Source organism: Rhinoderma darwinii, chromosome 8, assembly GCF_050947455.1.
Source record: "Rhinoderma darwinii isolate aRhiDar2 chromosome 8, aRhiDar2.hap1, whole genome shotgun sequence".
NCBI classification, from domain to species: Eukaryota; Metazoa; Chordata; class Amphibia; order Anura; family Rhinodermatidae; genus Rhinoderma; species Rhinoderma darwinii.
The window spans coordinates 26,091,084-26,110,710 of record NC_134694.1 but is presented as its reverse complement, the minus strand read 5'-3'; the positions used below and the strand labels follow the sequence as shown (position 1 = coordinate 26,110,710).

Below are 19,627 nucleotides of genomic sequence, written 5' to 3'. Positions count from 1 at the left end.
CCTGACATCATGCAATGTTCCTGACATATAGCTTCCCCTGTACGGTCTGTATGTCAGCGCTGCTCGCTACTCTTGGACTGTATTGTTTCCGGCTTCCAGATAATGTTATTGATTTGTACTCTGCAGAGTATTTCCATGTCATATTAACACAGGCTGTAAAGCAATACTTCTATATAATATTATTTCAGCTTCTAGTTTGCTTCCATATAATATTTATAATGTATTGGTTTAAAGATAATATGATAAGGGCAGTCCAATTATAATCTTTTATGGTGATGTTTATGGGAAGGATATTTATCTCATGACTTGGTGAGTAGCAACTTAGTTACATCTTAAGGGCAAAATCACACACGCAGTTTTTGGTTCCCTTTTTTATTTTTATTTTTTTGAGTCAAAGCCAGAAGTGGATCCAAAATTAAGGAAAGTAATAAAGAAAAGACTGATGCATCCCTATTCTTTTGTGTCCACTTCGGAGTTTGGCTCAAAAAACTAGACCAAAAACTGCCACAAAAGCAGCATCAAAACCGTGTGTGTGATCCCGGCCTAAATGAAACGTCAAAGTAAGGCCCCATGCACACGATCATATTTTTCATCCGTGATTACAGACTAATTACGGAACCATTCATTTCTATTGGCCGCGGACACCTTTCCGTGTTTTTACAAAAAATAGAAAATAATAAAATATTAATAAAAAATATTGTAATGAGTTGGACATTTACGGACGTGGAGATACCAATAACGTTTATATATATTTTTAATTACTTTTGGGGGAAAAGGTTTATTTTTTTTTTAACTTTTAACCCCTTCCTGACATCTGCCATATATATATGGCGGAGGTTCGGTGTGTGTGTGTGTGCATGCGCTGGGAGTATGGAGAGAGCTCCACAAGTTTAGCGTGTTGGCTGAATGAAAAAGACGACACTTCACTGACGAGCGGAAGCCCACTTCTTTAACCCCTTAGATGCTGCAGTCAAAAGTGATCTCAGCATCTGAGCCGTTATATACATGGGACAGCCCCCACTGACATCACACCGCTGAAATCTAGGGAAAAATTGAAAAAGTTTGGGCTCTCAGAATATGGCGACACAATTTGTTTTTTATTTGTAATAATATTTTTTTTTCCTTGTTAGGGTGATTTTGCCGTACGCCCAAAAACACACTTTAAAACCTCTGGCAAATTGAAGTAAAAATTTGGTATCGCCGTAGTCGTATTGACCCACAGAATAAAGGTAACATAATAGTAATTTTTACCGCACGGTGAATGCTGGAAAAAAATCGAAACACAAAAAACAATGAACTTTTTAACAGTTTCCCAGTACATTATGTGATACAATAAATGGTGCTGTAGCAATCATATGGCTAGATTGAAGAAATGAAAAAAGTTAGGGCTTCATCCATGATGCGTTTTTTTCAGTAGGGTCTGGAAGTGAAATAAATAAACCAAAAAAGTAATACCTATCCTTGCCCCCAGCGATCCAGCGCTGTGACTCTTAGCATGTAAACAACCAGAGGGAGTACCGCCATAGTATGTGACTGCTGCAGCCAATCGGAGGGCACGATTTGTCACCACTGAGCCCTCTGATTGGCTGCAGCTACATGCATTTAATTGCTACATGAATGTAAACAGTTATCGTGAGTGACGTTGAAGGTTTATTTAATTTCAAGCCCCTACTAAAAAAAAAAAAAATAATCACATCCCGGATAATCCCTTCAAGGCTATGTTCACATCAGCACTAGAGATTTAGTTTTTCTGTTCCGTCAAAGGAGCAGAAAAACAAAATTCAATACTGTAACTGTTCCATCACATGGGGGACACCAACAGCGCTCGACGGACCCCATTGACTGGGTCTGTTGGGTTTCCATCATAGTGTCTGTCATTTTACCCCAAAAAAATTGCACAGAATGCTATGCTATTTTTCCACTTCATTTTTGGCTAAATCTGCAACAGAGGCTCCAATGTAGATGTGAACACAGCCTTAGTTGTTATGGGGCACCTTTTCCTTTTTTCATCGGGTCACCCAGCCCCCATTCTCTCGAGTCCCCACAGCCAGCATTCAGTTACTCACAGTGACAGAATCCATAAGCTTCCCACACCCTTCTCATTGTGCAGAATGAGTGACCAAATATTAACAATGGATAAATAAACCAAACAGACCGACCAGAGCATTTATACTAATTTACAGAATAGAAGATCAAGTTTTTTTTTTACCAATTGGAAAATAAGTACAGTATCATTTCTTTAATCCAGCATCACTAGATATTCCCCGGTATGTGATTTCTATGAGAACAGTGTAATGCTTCGTCTCGCCTGCGGTTACGCAGCAGGGCAATTGAAAACTTGCTGCGGAGTTCCCCTGCGGATTACAGCTGATCGTCGGGATCCTAGTAGTGGGGCACTCTGCCATCATCTTATCATTAGGAGACCATTCTAATAAAAAATGATTACGGACAAGCGGAGGAAACCTTCAATGAAAAATAATCTCAAAGGCTTGTTTAAAGATGTCCCCCAACTTGCCTGAATTTTCAGGTGCACATTAAATGTGAAAGTATCAAAAAGGTGTCCGTTTTTATTTTTTTTTTATGCCCTGAATGAAAACACTAATAACTATTCTGATTGCTCCATAGAACATACAGTTGTGGTCCAGTAGAGACGGTACACTATATGGACACAAGTATTGGGACACCTACACATCCAGGAGCTTTTATGACATCCGATTCTTAATCCATAGCCATTAATAGCGAGTTGCTCCCCCCTTTGAAGCTATAACAGCTTCCACTAACTTTGGACGAGAGGGCCAGGCTCGAAATCTCCTTTCTAGTTGATAGAATAAGTGTTCAAAGGGGTTGAGGTCAGGGTTCGGTGCGGGCCAGTCAAGTTCTTCCACATCAATCTCATACAACCATGTCTTTATGGACCTTGCTTTGTGTACTGGGGTACAGTCATGCCGGAACAGAAAAGGGTCTTCACCAATCCGTTCCCACAAAGTTGGAAGCTACAATTGTCCAAAATGTCTTGGTCTGCTGAAGCATTAAGATTTCCCTTCACTGGAACTAAAGGGGCCTAGGCCGACCCCAACAACCCCATAGCATAGAAAGTGAAGCGTGATTGGAGCAGTGGAAACTTGTTCTATGGAATCAGAGTCCAGGGCCGCCGTGCTTTTCACCACTCCATCCGACGCTTGGCATTGTGCTTGGTGATGTAAGGCTGGCATGCAGCTGCTCGGCCATGGAAACCCATGTCATGAAGCTCCTGGGCACAGTTTTCCTGCGGATGTTAATGACAGAGGAGGTTTGGAGCTCTGCAGTTATTGAGTCAGCAGAGCGTTGGGCTGCATGGATAGTGCTGGATTTTATACACCTGTGGTAATGGGACTGAATGCAACACTTGAATTCAATGATTATAGACATAAGTATTGGGACACACATCTTAAAGTGAACGTACTGCTGACTGATGACATTTTTGTAATATCTGCCGGATGAAAAGCAAATTATTTTCGTATTTAAAAAATGCACTGAAGTTAAACTGCCCCCTCTAGAAATTACGGCACCGCTGCATTAAGGAGAGATCAGGTGGAAAACTAAGTATTAAGTACCAGTACAAAGGTTAATGATGGAATAAATATGTTCGGTTGCCACAGCACAAGCCGGTTATTCTGGTCTCGCCTTACAAGGCTGCACTTAATGGCTATGTACACCTTTGAGGGGCATTTTTTTTTTATAAACAGGTCAGTCAATGTGTTTCATGTAAATTTTGAATTAGTCTTTATGAAAAAAAAATTGACTTTTTTTTACATAGAGCAGCTGTATCTCTCGCTAAGACCTGAATCCGTCATTCAGCGGGGATCCACCTGTAATCTATCACATGTAAGTTATGACCCGCTGACACTGAACTCGTCAGACCTGCGGAACTGACGGGTACAGGATTTAGTGCCACATACAGTTACTCTGCATGCAGAATACAGAGCAGCTGTATCTAAAAAAGTCAAACAAATTTTTAATAAAGACTAATTATAGAGTTACACCAAACACACTGACTGACCGGTTTATAACAAAAAAATTCCCTTTAAATGTTTACATAGCCTTTAACCAATTCTGAAACCTCTCTACCTAGAAATCCTGGCAAGGGTATGGTATAATACAAGCCTCTAAATGGTGTTCAGGGATGGGTAGTCCATGGTCCTGATTTCAGGGAGCAGCAGTATCAACATCCTCTACAACCAGACTGAAGTTACAATTGTTCTAATCATCTGGAATTTACACGATTACAGCACTTACCCTTATTGTTCAGAAAAGGTTTCAGCCAATCCTTGTAAGTTCACACGGAGCATAAATACTGCAGATTATCCACAACGGATTTTGTTGTGGAAAATCGGCAGCATAAAACATTTGATTTGAACAAATCTCATCCACACGCTGCGTAGATGATGAGTGGAAAAACAGCGGTCACATGGGATTAAACGTCATCCCAGGAGGCCGGTCTGCAGGATGTCAGAGGGCAAGAATGTGTTGTTTTTTCCTGCCAAAAAACTGCAGCACAATAAGGTGTGCTTTTTCAGCCTGGAATTTGTTGCGGCTGCCAGGGCGGATACGCTGCGTACCTTTACGCAGTATATCTAGCCGTCGAGCGAACCCGACGATTTTGGGTGTTTATGAACTATGTGTGAGGATGTTCAACCTGCCCGATCCTTTGTTTCCACAAGGGACCAGCCACTGCCAGGAGTCTGGCAACAGCTTATTACTCTCTCCCTATTGAAAACACATGCACGCTCAAGAGCAATAATAGCGGTCAGTCGAGCGCTAGACCAACACCTATCTAAAGCGTATGGCCACTCTTAATCTTTCTAGTCATGCAGCAATATGGGAGCAGAGGGATTTATCAGTACAAAACTTGACAGATTACCTATTCAAACGTCTCGATAAATTGAGGGACCACTCCTGGCTTAAACTGTAATGGAGGCCATATTGGCAAGAGTACCTGCATATTAAATGCAATGGGGTCATAGCCCTGGTTGGTCCTGCCTCTTTGCTACTAATTGGCAAGAACAGGGGCAGGACTCCACTCTACGGAGGAACTGCATTCTTAGCAAACAAGGGGTCGGAGAATTGGCCCAATTGTCATGGGAAATGAATTAAGGGGGAAACAAAAATACAAGGCTCTTTTTCCTTGGTGGCAAAATACAGCACCTTAATGGGAAGCCCATTTTGATCTTTGGAATGGGGCCCCCTCTCTTCTATGAGGGGCCCTGACTACATATTATTACTCAGCTTTCCTACATATAAAACTTAGGAACAGAATTTTTACCAAACTGACAGAAATACAACATCTCAAGCCCTCTATGACCATTTAGCCGGAGATTTATGTGTAGATGAAATAGACATTCTTCCTCTAGACGGTTTCTTACCTCCAGAGTGTTGGAGCCATCTGTGCTGGCACTGCCTGTGTTACTGCTAGAATTTGAAGAGACCGTTTCATTCTTTCCTTCACTGTCCGATTTTTCGTCTGAACTTAGACATTCCAGATCGGTGTCAAAACCTGTAGGGTAACCCATAGCCTGTAAAACCTGGGTAGAAAACAAGCCATCGTGAGAGGAGAACATAAACAAAACTAAAGCACCAGCATTTTTCTATTGAGCAGGTCAGACTGTCACATCACCTTTTTTCTATACCAAGCAAGATTAAAAAAAATCATTTATAATATAATCATTAAAGAGTAACAAACTGGCCATAGATACATATCAAAAATTTAGATCGGTGGGGGGTCCGTATACTGGAACCCCCACCATTGCTGAAACAAAGGTGCGCTTTGCTCCTTCAGCATGACGATGAGAGCGGATTACAGCCGAAGATTGCTCACATAGAACCTCTATGTAAACCGCCTTCAACTTGACAGGGAGCGCCGATAACAGCCAAAGGAGCAAAGCACTACGGTACCAATGTTTCAGCAACGGTGGGGGTCCCGGACCCTCACCGACCCAAACTTTTGATGTGTCTCTGACATATCAAAATTTTGATGAAAGTGTAGTTCCTATTAAAATAAGTATGTCCAAAAGCGACAATTATCACCCATCCACAGGACAGGTGATAATTGTCTGATCACTGGGGACCCCATTGTTCGCTCGACCGCAGCGAGGAAGATATTGGAGTGGCGGTCGAGGATGCGCGTTGCCGCTTAATTAATTCTAAATTTAGCAGTGCTCGTCTGTTTCCATCAGTCCCATAGGCATTGAATGGAGTGTCGTCGCATGCTCGACTGCCGCTCAATTCAAGCTTCTGGAGGGGTGAAGGGTGCAGAGTGAGGAGGAACGTGGGGTTCTGGAACCCCCAGCGATCAGACAATAGGGACAATTTCTTAATTTCTGCATTACGGCAGTCAGAACATTTGAACTTTTTGTTTAAAGAAGCTGTATCGGGCTTTGTTTTTCTGCGGGATGAGTTGTTCCTTATGTAGAGGTCATTTTTGGATACATATACATAATCGTTTAGTTTATATAAATTTTTATTTTGCCAAAATTGAATTAAAAAAAAAGTTTCACTTCAGTTTTTTGTTTTTTTAAACACCATACTTCGGTAATCATAAATTATGCTTTATTATTATTATTATTATTATTATTGTGATGGTTTTTGTGGTATGTTATTTTGTGTTTTGGGACTTATGTTTTGTTACAAAAAAAACAAAAACAAAAACCAGTGGCCCCTCAAGTTACAATATTTTCCACATACAAAGGTATTTCCTGGGCCATTGCAACTTGAAGCCACACTCAACATACAGTGACACAAAATGTCTGGATCTCTGGCGCGTGTGATTGGCTGGAAGATCCAGCCAATCAACATGAACGTTTTACTGGTTAAACACCTTCTGTAATGCAGTGCATGCCTTGATTGGCTGTCTAGTAGCGCCTCTCTACATGCATGTCCTCTCTTCCTGTGCCAGGATGAGTTGCTCCTTTGGACACCAGGTGAGGGCGGCTCCATGTTATATTTCTGGTCCACTGTATACTGTACAAGCTCCTGAAAAAGCTTCCGTCATCGTAGAAAGTGATTTACAGCCTCCAGCAGCTGCAGCATTTCTGACTTTTATATGGGAGAACTTGCTTTAGCTTTACTAGTTATCTGCTTAATCATCATTTTTTCTTATCTGTGGTTGACATTTTGGGGGCTTCGGAAACAATTCCTGGTTTTCCATAGAGTTATGGTCTCAAATTACAATATTTTCAACATACAATCGTCACCCTGGAACCAATTAATATTGTAACTTGAGGGACGACTATCATGTGGCATACGTAATTTTGCGATGGCGCACTGTAAAAGGAAAAGGGTATACCGACACATACTAGCCCAACGAATCTCAAAAGGACACACTCTTGGCCTCCATCTTTGGAGAATAAGGGCCTTTGGATACGTTCGGCGTATGCGGAAGGAGATTCCCAATGCATACACCGAATGTGCCCACATAATGAGATGTAAACAGAGCCTTACAGGATAACAATGCTCAAAAGCACAATGCAAATGTTCACCAAGAGCGTAAGACTTATTCAAACTTTCATGGAAAGAATGTCTTCGGTATGGTTTCCCATTCCAACTAAACATTTTTGCAGAGAAGATATGGTAAAAAATGTTTTACCTGCTTGTTAAAGAGTGACTGCACTTTCATCAAACTTATCAGACATATCAAAAGTGTGGATGGGTGGGGGTCTGCGTACTGAGACCCCACTGTTGCTGAAACGAAGATCCATAAGGCCTTTGCACCTTCGGCTATGATTGGCGCTGCTCGTCAGGCTAAAGACGACTCAGATAGACGTTGTAGGAGAGCCGTCTTCAGCCTGGCAGGGAGCGCCGATCACCGACGAGCGGAGCGCTTCCGCACCTTCGTTTCAGCGACAGTGGTGATCTCAGTACTCTTCAACAATAGTATTTGTAAACAATGGCGTTATTACAGTTCAACACAGCACGGAGTGATTTTACAGAGCTGTATTTTTAAATACCTAAGCAAATACACAACTGCAGATGGCCACAATCATCCAGACAATCCATGTGTCTATGGTAACAACAATCATTTCTGGCAGATGGAAAACGGTCATTACTATTCTTTTTTTTTTCTTTTTGTAGGTTCTCTCATCTTTGTGCATTTAAAAAATATATTATTTTTCCATGCAAACCAATTTCAATTTGAAGAAAGCCGGAAACGCCACTCACCTTTACTGCAACATGAAGCTTGGCTGTCTTCTTGGATGATCCAGAAGCCTCATGAACCGTACCATCTACATCCACAGACATGGTAAAGACTGGCGCATGTACTGGACCTGACTGAGATAGCAATTTGTACTGCAGGCCAGGCCTAATCTGGTTAAGTCGCATCAGTGCATTCATTGGCTGGTTTGATTCTATGGCTTTGCTGTCTAAAACTGGAATTGAACATAATTTTATGAAAATTCTCTCTAGAATACAATGAAATGATTATTTAACACAACAGTCTAGATAATGAGTGCAACTTCTAATGTTATTAATCCACATTTATGTTACTGATCACACTAAAGCATTATTTTCCTGAAGCAATATATTCTACATAGGAAGTATTTATTCCAGTAATAAGCCTTATTCTGTTGTGAGCTGAAAAAGATCTTACTTTTGCGTAAGTTGCGTCTCATTTTCTTATTTGGATCTTTGTCATCAGAAGAACCATCATCATATGGTCTCTTCAAACCTGGAAAATAAAAATGAAAGGAAAACTTAAAAGGTAGTAAACATCAATGCAGCTAAAAGTGCAGGAACACCTTGTTTTTAGGTCCCATATTCTGTGAGGATTAATTTCTTATATCTTTATAGGTCAGTGATCCCCTTTTCTTAATATACACATCTAGGATCACCTTTAGAGACGTGGCATAAAATTATCAAATTCTGTCTGTCTGTAGTCACCACTAGAGGGAGCTTACAGTATACGGTTCTACTATGGAGTTTAATATGCAAAAAACGCAGCGCCTATGGGCATCAAAGTATGTTAAAAAGGTAATAAACACAAAACAAAAAAGACAACGGGTGGTTATTCATTTAAGGGAGAATTGTTCATGACAGTTTGTATTTATGGATAATTATGGAGTTTGCAAAAATAGAATTCATGAAATATATTACATATTTACTTAAACGTAACCATTTTCAGTGTATATCTTTCCTATTACTTATACTGTGACAGTTGCATGAAAATCTATATGCAAATAAATATATAATGTATTCGGAAAGTCTTCAGAACCTTTCACTTTTGTCACATTTTGTTATGTTGAGGCCTTGTACTAAAATAAAAAATAAAAGTTTTCCCCCATCATTCTGCACTCAATACCCAATAATGACAACGTGAAAACAGAATTGTATAAATTTTTGCAAATGTATTAACAATGAAACACTCAAATTTCGCATGGACATAAGTATTCAGACCCTTTGCTAGGACACTTGAAATTTAGCTCTGGGGGTCTCCCATTTCTCTAGATCATCTTTGAAATGTTTCTACACCTTGATTGGAGTCCGCCTGTGGTAAATTCATTTGATTGGACATGATTTGGAAAGACACACCCTGTTTATTTATATAAGGTCTCACAGCTGACAATGCATAACAGAGCAAAAACCAAGCCATGGGGAGGAAAGTATTGACTGTAGAGCTCAGAGACAGGATTGTGTGGAGACAGAATCTGGAGAACGGTACAAAAACATTTCTGTTACACTAAGTTCCCAAGAGCACAGTGGCCTCCACAATTCTTAAATGGAAGAAGTTTGGAACAACCAGGACTCTTCCTAGAGCTAGCCGCCCCTCCCCCCCAAACTAAGTAATCGGGGGAGAAGGGCCATGGTAAAAGAGGTGACCAAAAACCCAATCACCACTCTGGCTGAGCTCCAAAATCCGGTGTGCAGACAGGAAACACTTACAGAAGGTCATCCATCACTGCAGAACTCCACCAATCTGGGCTTTATGGCAGAGTGGCCAGAAAAAAGACTCTCCTCCGGAAAAGACACATGAAAGTCCGCTTGGCTTTTCCTAAAAAGCACCTAAAGGACTCTCAGACTGTGAGAAACAAGATTCTGTGGTCTGATGAAGCCAAGATTGAAATTTTTTGGCCTCAATTCTAGGCGTCATGTCTGGAGGAAACCAGGCACTGCTCGACAATACCATCCCTACCGTGAAGCATGGTGTTGGCAGTATCACGCTGTTGGGGCGTTTTTCAGCGGCTCGGACAGAGAGACTGGTCACGGTTGAGGGAAAGATGAATGGAGTAAAGTACAGAGATGTTCTTAATGAAAACCTGATCCAGGGTGATCTGGACCTCAGACTAGGCAGAAGGTTCACCTTCCAACAAGACTATGACCTTAAGCACACAGCCAAGACAACACAGGAGTGGCTCAGGGACAATTCTGTGAATGTCCTTAACTGGCCCAGCCAGAGCCCTGACTTGTACCCAATCAAACATCTCTGGAGAGACCTGAAAATGGCTGCCACCGACTGTGCCCATCCAACCTGACAAAGCTTGAGAAGATCTGAAAAGAAGAATGGCAGAAAATCCCCAAATCCAGGTGTACAAACCTTGTGGCATCATACCCAAGAAAACTGGAGGCTGTTATCACTGCCAAAGGTGCTGCAACTAAGTACTGAGTAAAGGTGATACAACTAAGTCCTGAGTAAAGGTGATACAACTAAGTCCTGAGTAAAGGTGATACAACTAAGTCCTGAGTAAAGGTGATACAACTAAGTCCTGAGTAAAGGGGCTGAAAACTTACATCAATGCGATATTTTAGTTTTTTCTTTGCAATAAATTAGCAAATATTACAAACATTCTGTTTTCACTTTGTCATTATGGGGTACTGAGTGCAGAATGATGGGGAAAAACTTAGCACAGGGCCTTCAACATAACAAAATGTAAAAAAAAAATTGAACGGGTCTAATGACCTTCCAAATGCATTTTAGTCTTCCTCACTAAAACCGTTGCAAGCAGGTGTACGGCACCATTACTGGGCAGGTTGGTTGATACCACCAGGGAATGACTGCAGACAGACCCTTATGGGGCGTTTACGCCATCTTCTGCTATCCATATAAAAAGGAGCCTGCAAAAATGTTAACCATCAGAGCATACAAAATGCCTGTTTCTGGAACTCAGCCACGTATGGATGTAGATTTCTGTAAAAAGGAGAAATATCAAAGACTTCTCTACAATTTCATAACTGCATATGACACAGCGCAGGCCATGACATTTTTCAGACCCCCGCTTATCTCTTCAAATGCTTCATTCATCTATTTAATTTTAATTCAACAATTGATTTATGAACGCTGTTTGATGTTTTCCACTGTCTCTGAACACTTAAAGGGGGTTGGCCAGGCTTATATAATTTTCTTTAGTATTGGCCATGTTAATACAAATTAACGTTCTAATTTATTCGTATTAAAAATGATTGCTCCTTTAGGTCTCCTAGGACTGGTAATGGCTCAGATCGTACTTTACCTCCCCCTCCTCTCCCCATACATTGTACATCCTGACAGCGGCCACGTGACTTTGTTGTAATGGTAATAAATCTGGCGGTGAACAGAAGCTGCGTTCGATCTATTGGAGTGGCGGCTGCCATATTTACATGCGGCCGCATCCAGCCACAGAACACATAAAGGAGCGATACTTTTTAATCCAATTAAATAAAGTTAATTTACATGGTAAACACGAAATAATTATTATCCCCAGTGTATAACCATGATTCACCCTATCGCCATGTTTGATTAGGGGAGAGCTTTGGAAGAGATTTTGGTCTTACATTATGAAATCATATTATGGACACCTTACCTTCCCTGTCTGTGCTTGACCAAGAATATTTCTGGAAGGGCTTATTAGATGGCAGAGGGTCCATCTGCAAGACTTTGTATATTTGTCCAAAAGCTAATAAACGCAGTGCATGCTGTAATAGAGGAGACAAAGTTTCCACTTGAGAACATAATGAACAAAGTTTATAAAATGTAAGGTTTGGAAAAAGCTACTAATATCAATGACAAATATCTAAACTGATCAGAGGGCTCTCTGAACTGGAAAGATCTATGAAAGTAGTGATCATGGCGGTATTCAATTCTGTTTCTGCCGGTAATATTCCTGAACAACACTACAATAAGCCCTCAATAGTCTGATATGGCTGCCTGCACAATATACTGCATTCAAAGCCATTGTATAAATGGCCCCATGTTGCACCATATTCTTCCCTAGGAGCAACGCCTCTAGGGGATAATACCCCCATAATACTGCATTAGTTCAAACTCTGTATGAATCCATGAGAAAATCCCTCTGTGTGCCCCCATATGAAATCGGAGAGACAGAGATACAGTATGGACCCCCATACACTTCACTAGGCGCTGTATTAAGGATTTGTACAACACGGATCCATAATACGACCGTATTTTTCATCCGTAACTACGGACCCATTCGTTTCTATGGGCTATGGATACCTTTCCATATTTTTAAGGATGGGTGTCCGTGCCGTAGAAATGATAGAACATGTCCATTTTTTGTCCGTAATTACGTCACGGACTCCCCATAGAAGTCTATGGGTGCTTCCGGAATTACGGATGGCTACAGATGTGAATACGACCGTGCCCGTAATCACGGTCCGTAATTACGGGCGAGCCGGCCGCGGACAGTTATCCGCATTTACGGGCCATACTCCCATTATAAAGTATGGGAGCACGGTCAGTAAAATAAAAAAACATGTTCCTATTTTTTACGGAGGGTTTCTACGGTACGGAAGGTGTCAGTCAGCCATAGAAATGAATGAATCCGTAATTACGGTCCGCAATTAAGGACGATTTTACAGTCATGTGCATGGGGCCTAAGGTTGTAAAAATGGGTGAGGGGTAACAACCTATTTCAAACAGTCCAGCCAGGTTCATGAAAAGTATTCAACGAAGACCAAAGTATTAATTCTAAAAATGCATTATACCACCAGGAACTTTGTTTACTTAACTGCGTCAGAAATAGGAGAATACTTAGACATGTGAGGACAGCTGGAATCTCCTCTTTGTTTTAGTAAATATTTGTATTCCCAATAAAATGTAAATTCTGGAGCAGCTTTTCTTAGACCTACCTTGTACTGTTCCTCTGTTATTCCTCCTAGAAATGTATGAATAAATTGAGAAACTTACCAGTTGGGGGTGTGTTCCTACACTGACACACTGTCCAATCAGTGCAGACAAAGTGAGACTGTACAGGGGCACACCCTTTTGACAAGAGGAATAGTAACACCCAGTTGTCAATTTATAAATTTGTAGGAGAAATAACAGAGGAACGGCACAATGCAGACGTCTAACAAAAGTTGCTCCAGAATTATTTTATGTGAATACAAGTATTTACGAAAACAGACGAGTTCTTGAGAGCTGCCAGGTCCTATTTAACCCCTTCATGACCAAGTGTCACTGATGCCTGTGTCCAGGTCAAATTTTCCATTTTTGATATGCACTTCTTTAAGCGATATTATCTTTACAAGATTTTTGAGGCTTTTATTTTCTAGGATTACTGTAATTAATTCCATGTTTTTAATTTTTATTATGAGCAAATTACTAAAAATGTGAAAAAAACAAACACTTTTGTAATACACACACACTGTTCCTGTTGCAGCTCTGTAACAATTAGTCTTCTCTCTGTCACCCTGGATCGTGGCGAGAATGTAGAGGGCTATAAGGCTATATTCACACAACATTAAAAAAAGGGCAGTCAAAAATGGATCAACTGTCAGTTTTTCATGGCTGTTTTGCACCAGTGCGTCTCAATTTGAAACCCTTTCTCGTCCATCTGAACGTTTTATAACCGCCATTTGCCATCCGTATTTCATTGCCGTTAAAAAAAAAAAAGAAAAAAAAAAAGGATGATTTAGTAGTTGTTTTTTTTGTCCCAACCCCCTGAAAACAGCACAGTGCCCATGTAGATAGTGCCGCAATACCACTGTAGATAGTACTAGTGCCCATATACAGATGTAGCCGTCTTTATCTTGACTTTTAAAGCATTAAATAAACAGTGGCTAGATCCCTTATCTTGACTTTTTCAATGACTTTTCAAAGGCATTTGTTGTGTGATATCACGCTGCAGCAGGTTATCAGAGTCAAGATAAAGATGGCTACATCCATATAGTGCCACAGTGCCCACATAGTGCCGCAGTTCCCAATGTAGATCGCGTCCACATATTTCCACACACAGTGCCCATGTATATAGCGCCAGTATCCCCTGTAGGTAGTGCCACAGTTCCCATGTAGATAGTGCCACCCCACTGTAGATCGCACCATCCCCCCTATAGGTTGCACCACCTAAGCTCCCTCTAGGAGGGGAAATCCACGGTCAGAGCGCTCTAGCCAGGGATTCCGCCACTAGAGGGAGCTCCTGGTGACTCTGTCCATATATGGGGGGATGGAGAGACGTCAGGGGCTCCCTCTAGGGGCGGAATCCCCGGCTAGAGTGCTCTGACCAGGGATTCCGCTTCAAGAGGGAGATTAAGTGGTGCTATCTACAGGAAGGGTGGGGGAGTGCTATCTTCAGGAGGAGTGACACTATCTACAGAGGGGGTTGTAGATATCAACAGGGGGAATGGAGAGACTTCGGGGGTTCTCTCTAGGAGCGGAATCCCTGGCCAGAGGGCTCTAGCCAGGGAATCGCTTCTAGAGGGAGCTTATGTGGTGTATCAAAGGCGTTTCATATTGTGCCGCATAAAAGGTTGGTAAATAAAATAAATGCTGGGACTTGGGGGGGGGGGGGGGGGGGGTGATGAAAATATGTGTAACTGGGTCAACAACTGGCTCAGTGATAGAAAACAGAAGGCAGTTATTAATGGTACATCCTCAGAGTGGGTTACAGTTACCAGTGGGATTCCACAGGGGTCAGTAATGGACCCTCTTCTTTTTAATAAGTTTATTAATGACGTTGTAGAGGGTTTACAGAGTATAATTTGCAGATAATACTAAGCTCTGTAAAGTAATTAACACAGAGGGATTTAAGGAAGCTGGAGGCGAGAGCAGAGGCAAATTAAGTTTATTGTGGATAAATGTAAGGTCGAGGAAACAAATGTTACAATTATGCATTAAAAACTACTACTGAAAAAGACTTGGGGATATTGGTGTACAGTACATTTACCTTTAGCAGCCAGTGCCAGGCAGCTGCTGCCAAGGCAAATAAAATCATGGAATGCATCAAGAGAGGCATAGATACTCATGACAAGAACATAGTTTTGCCTCTATACAAATCACTAGTGAGACGACACATGGAATATTGTGTACAATTTTGGGCACCTGTGTATAAGGACGACATGGCTAAACTAGAACGGGTGCAAAGAAGGGCGACCAAGGTTAATTAAGGGACTGGGTGGATAGTACCTAGAAAGGTGATCAAACTTGGGGCTATTCAGTTTAGAAAAAAAGTTGTCTTAGGGGCGATGTAATTACAACGTACAAATATATAATTGGACAGTACAGAGATCTTTCTAATGATCTTTTTACACCTAGGCCTGTAACAATGAAAAGGGGTCATCCTCTATGTCTAGAGGAAAAAAGGTTTCACCACCATCACATATGGGGATTCTTTACTGTGAGAGCAGTGAGATTATGGAATTCTCTGCCACAGGATGTTGTGATGGTTGATTCTTTACTGTGAGAGCGGTGAGACTATGGAACTCTCTGCCACAGGATGTTGTGATGGTTGATTCTTTACTGTGAGAGCAGTGAGATTATGGAACTCTCTGCCAAAGGATGTTGTGATGGTTGATTCTTTACTGTGAGAGCAGGGAGATTATGGAACTCTCTGCCACAGGATGTTGTGATGGTTGATTCTTTACTGTGAGAGCAGTGAGATTATGGAACTCTCTGCCACAGGATGTTGTAATGATTGATTCTTTAAACAAGTTCAAGAAAGGCCTTGATGATTAAAATATAATATTACAAGTTAGGAGTACTAGATTCCGGAGATGGGTTGTTGATTCAGGGATTTATTCTGATTGCCTCATTAGAGGAAAAAATCCTCCCCAACTCCATATATGGCAATTGACATCAACCCGGAAGACATGAGAGCGCAGTCCTGCTTACAATGAAAGCAGCACTGCACTCAAACCCTGTTCCAGGCTGCCAACGTCTATATACTTGACAACTGCACGGGGCATCGGCAGTTGGAACATATAGAGCCGTATGGCTGTCATGAAGAGCTTAAACAATACATGTATCTGTATACAATAAAATATGTGCTGCAGCTGCTTCTTGAAAATGGTTTCACACATCACCTATTTTGAATTAAAGGGTTTGTCTCAGCCCCTTTCCAAAGGCCCTACTAGGACATGTCACAGTCGTAGAAGAGAGTACTGTACTTCCCTTGCTTGCTATCCTTCTTGATTAGCTAGAATGCAGCTTCAAGGGGTTGTCTACCTGAGACAAAACCTTTAACACCATGCTATACGTTTGAGCCAATTTAAATAAATTACTATGGATTGGCACAACTAGCAATTCCCAAATATTTAATAGGTTGTCTGCTTTGGACAATTCCTTTTTGTCAGAAGGCATCAAATGTAACCTGTGAGAGAACCTGGCAGAAAGTGTTCAAATCCCCTGTAGCGCCACCATAGAGGAAATTAAAGGGGTTGTCCAGTCCTAAGAAATTGATGGCCTATCCGCAGGATAGGCCATCAATATCTCATTGGTCAGGGTCCGACTCCCAGCACCCCCGTGAATCAGCTGTTTTGAAGGGGCTGCAGTGTAGCTTCCCCTTAATTTCCTTTATTGCTCACACTGTTAAATCGTCGACACACTTGTAGCGGCGGTTCACAGTATTACAGCCTTCTCCCATTGAAGTGACCCCCGACTAATGAGACATTGATGGCCTATCTTGAGGATGGGCCATCTATTTCTTATGACTGGACAACCCCTTTAAGTATTGCACAGTTCCCATTGATATCAATATGCTGTCCATTTATTAACAGGTCCTCCAGAGCAAGATAGGCCTTTTTCTAGCTGTTTTCCGCACTGGGTAACAAAAGAGGGCTCTAATCAGGGAACCCCCTCTAATGACTGAGAATTTCCTAATATGGTATTTCAAAATGGGTTTTCTAAACCAGATGGCTCCTTTAATGTATTAATAAAAGTTTAGTGCTTAGAGACGTTAAGTTCCCTTACACAAACTTGTCCTTAACCAGCTAGTGATTGCCCATAGGTGTTTTTACGGCAGTCACTAATGGGCTTCATCAAAATAAAGCAGCATCGCTGGGAGGAGTAAAAGCTCCCTGCTCTCAGCTACCGTAGGTAGATGAGGGCTTAGAGCAGACCTGCTCTAGCGGGTAGGATCGACATCAGCATAGCCCGCCTGTTTAACCCCTTAGATGCGGTGGTCCATAGCGAGCACCGCAACTAAGGGAGGGGGTTGCCTCTCTCACCCCATTGGCACACCCACGATCGCGGGTGTGCCGATGGTTTGTATGGCAGCCAGGGGCCTAACAAAGGCCCCCAGATCTGCCTTTAGTGAATGCCTGTTTTACACTACTGAAGTATTGCAGTGTATTATGAAAGCGATCAAATATTCGCATAGTGAAGTCCCCTAGCGGGACTAAAAAAAAAAAACATTTAAAAAAAAGGTTTAATAAAAAGTTAATAATAAATCCTAAATAAAAAAATATTAAAACCAAAATTTTTTTCCCCTTACAAAAGGCTTTTACTATGAAAGACAAAACAAAAATAAACCTGTAACAAAGTTACATATATATGATATGGCTGCGTCCGTAACGATCCCAACTATAAAACGATTACTTGATTTAACCTGTATAGTGAACCATGTAAAAAAAAAATGTAAATTAAATTAAAAAAAATGCCAGAATTGCTGTTTTCTGTTCATTCTGCCTCCGAAAAAATTGATAAAAAGGTTATCAAAAAGTCGTATGCACTCTAAAATGGTACCAATATAAACTAAAAGCCGTCCCGCAAAACAAAAAAGCCCTCATACAGCTATGTCAACAGAAAAATAAAAAAGTTATGGCTCTTAAAATATGTTGACACAAAAACAAATGATCTTGAAAATAAAAAAAACTTCACTGTGTAAAAGTAATAAAACATAAAAAGATTTTACAAACTTGGTATTGCCGCAATCGTAACAACCCGCTGAATAAAGTTATTATGTTATTTATACCACACGGTAAACGGTGCTAATTTAAGAAATTTCTGGTGGGTTTTTCATTACCCCCCAAAAAAAGTTAATCAAATGTAATCAATATATTATATGTGACACCAAAATAATGCTATTAAAAAATACTTCTCCAAAAAAAAAAAAAAAAAAAAAAAAAAAAAAAAAGGCGGCTATACAGCTATGTAGACAGAAAAAGAAAAAAAGTATAGCTCTTTGAATGCAACGATGGAAAAACATTGGGGTAACATGGGCTATGTGAATAGGAGTAACGGAATAACGATAAACAATTGGTTCACTGTGCCTGTATTTACGGTCTATGGATGATTTATAAAATGGCTGCCTGTCCCTAGGTGATGAGAGGAGGCAGGGAGAAGAATGTAAGAGCCGCTCCTCGCAGACACCGGCAGACATGATGAGGAGATGTTGCTGTAGGTAGAAATACTTTATCATTTCTGCTCCTCAATAATCTATTATTCACCTGTTATATACCTGGACAGTGTTACCTGACTGCCAGGGGTCACAATGTGGGTCACGTGACTGCCGCCATCTATTGTCCCTTCAGTTATCCTGTGGATGCATCTCTGTGGACTAATCTGTGGGCTATACCATTTTTTTATTTTTAGACAGACAACTGCACTGATATAAGAAAGTTATGGGAGCAGAATTTTAAATACATGTATATTAGAAACCTGTATGATTTCCTATTCTGTAAATAATTTTATAGAAAAAATAAAAAGTGGATGACCCCTTTAAGGTTTAAAATGCCTGCGGTATTAAGGGGTTAAAGAGGTTTTCCCACGAACAACGCTTTATTGAACTCCATGGGCCTGACTTAGATAGCAGAGTACTTTCCTATAGAGTTTATAAGAGCGGCAGCGGACGAGACCGCTGCTCCATTCAAACGGGGGACACATGACCCCTGTTCTAGGGGGAGTCCCCGAGATGGGGCCCCCCACGATCAGATAAGTGTTGTTCGGGGGAAAATCCCTTAGAGACTTTCATAGCACATTCTGAAATCTCAAAGATGTATCCTTTTCCCATAAAAGTAGTATCTGTCCATTGCATAAAGATTTTCTACTATTCTTGTTAAACCACCTCTTCTAATGTCCTACTCTGGAGGCCTCACTCCACAGGATACGTCATAAATATCAGATAAATGTGGGTCTCAACTCTGGGACCCGCACTTATCTCTAGAACGGGACCCCCTAAACGCCGTTTTACCTTCTTCTGCTTTCTCTGCCTCCGGCCACTTCCTGACTTTATGGTCGGGAGTTACAAAAGCAGAGTAACGCGCTGAGCTCCGCGGTTTCCATAAGTCCCATAGTAGTCAATGGCAGTTACGGAAACAACGTAGCATGCGAGTTACTGTGTTTCCGTAGCTACTATTCAGTTCTATGGGACTTACGGAAACAGCGTAGCTCAGCGGTTTCCTTCTTTATGGTCGGAATTCACCTGGTTCAGCTGCAACACAGAGCGGCAGA

The 19,627-nt window shown here is 41.2% G+C and overlaps 1 protein-coding gene across 5 annotated transcripts in view; it reads right to left on the bottom strand.

Annotated features, from left to right (window-relative positions):
• STRBP (spermatid perinuclear RNA binding protein) overlaps nt 1-19,627 on the bottom strand; it is a 145,686-nt gene that overhangs the window by 26,642 nt on the left and 99,417 nt on the right. For all 5 annotated transcript variants that reach the window (XM_075835520.1, XM_075835517.1, XM_075835521.1 and 2 more), the window contains 4 exons: nt 11,808-11,919; nt 8,624-8,701; nt 8,194-8,402; nt 5,403-5,561 (listed from right to left, as the gene is read on the bottom strand). In XM_075835520.1, the coding sequence (XP_075691635.1) occupies nt 5,403-5,561; nt 8,194-8,402; nt 8,624-8,701; nt 11,808-11,919 (558 nt within the window). The remainder of the gene's footprint in view (nt 1-5,402; nt 5,562-8,193; nt 8,403-8,623; nt 8,702-11,807; nt 11,920-19,627) is intronic.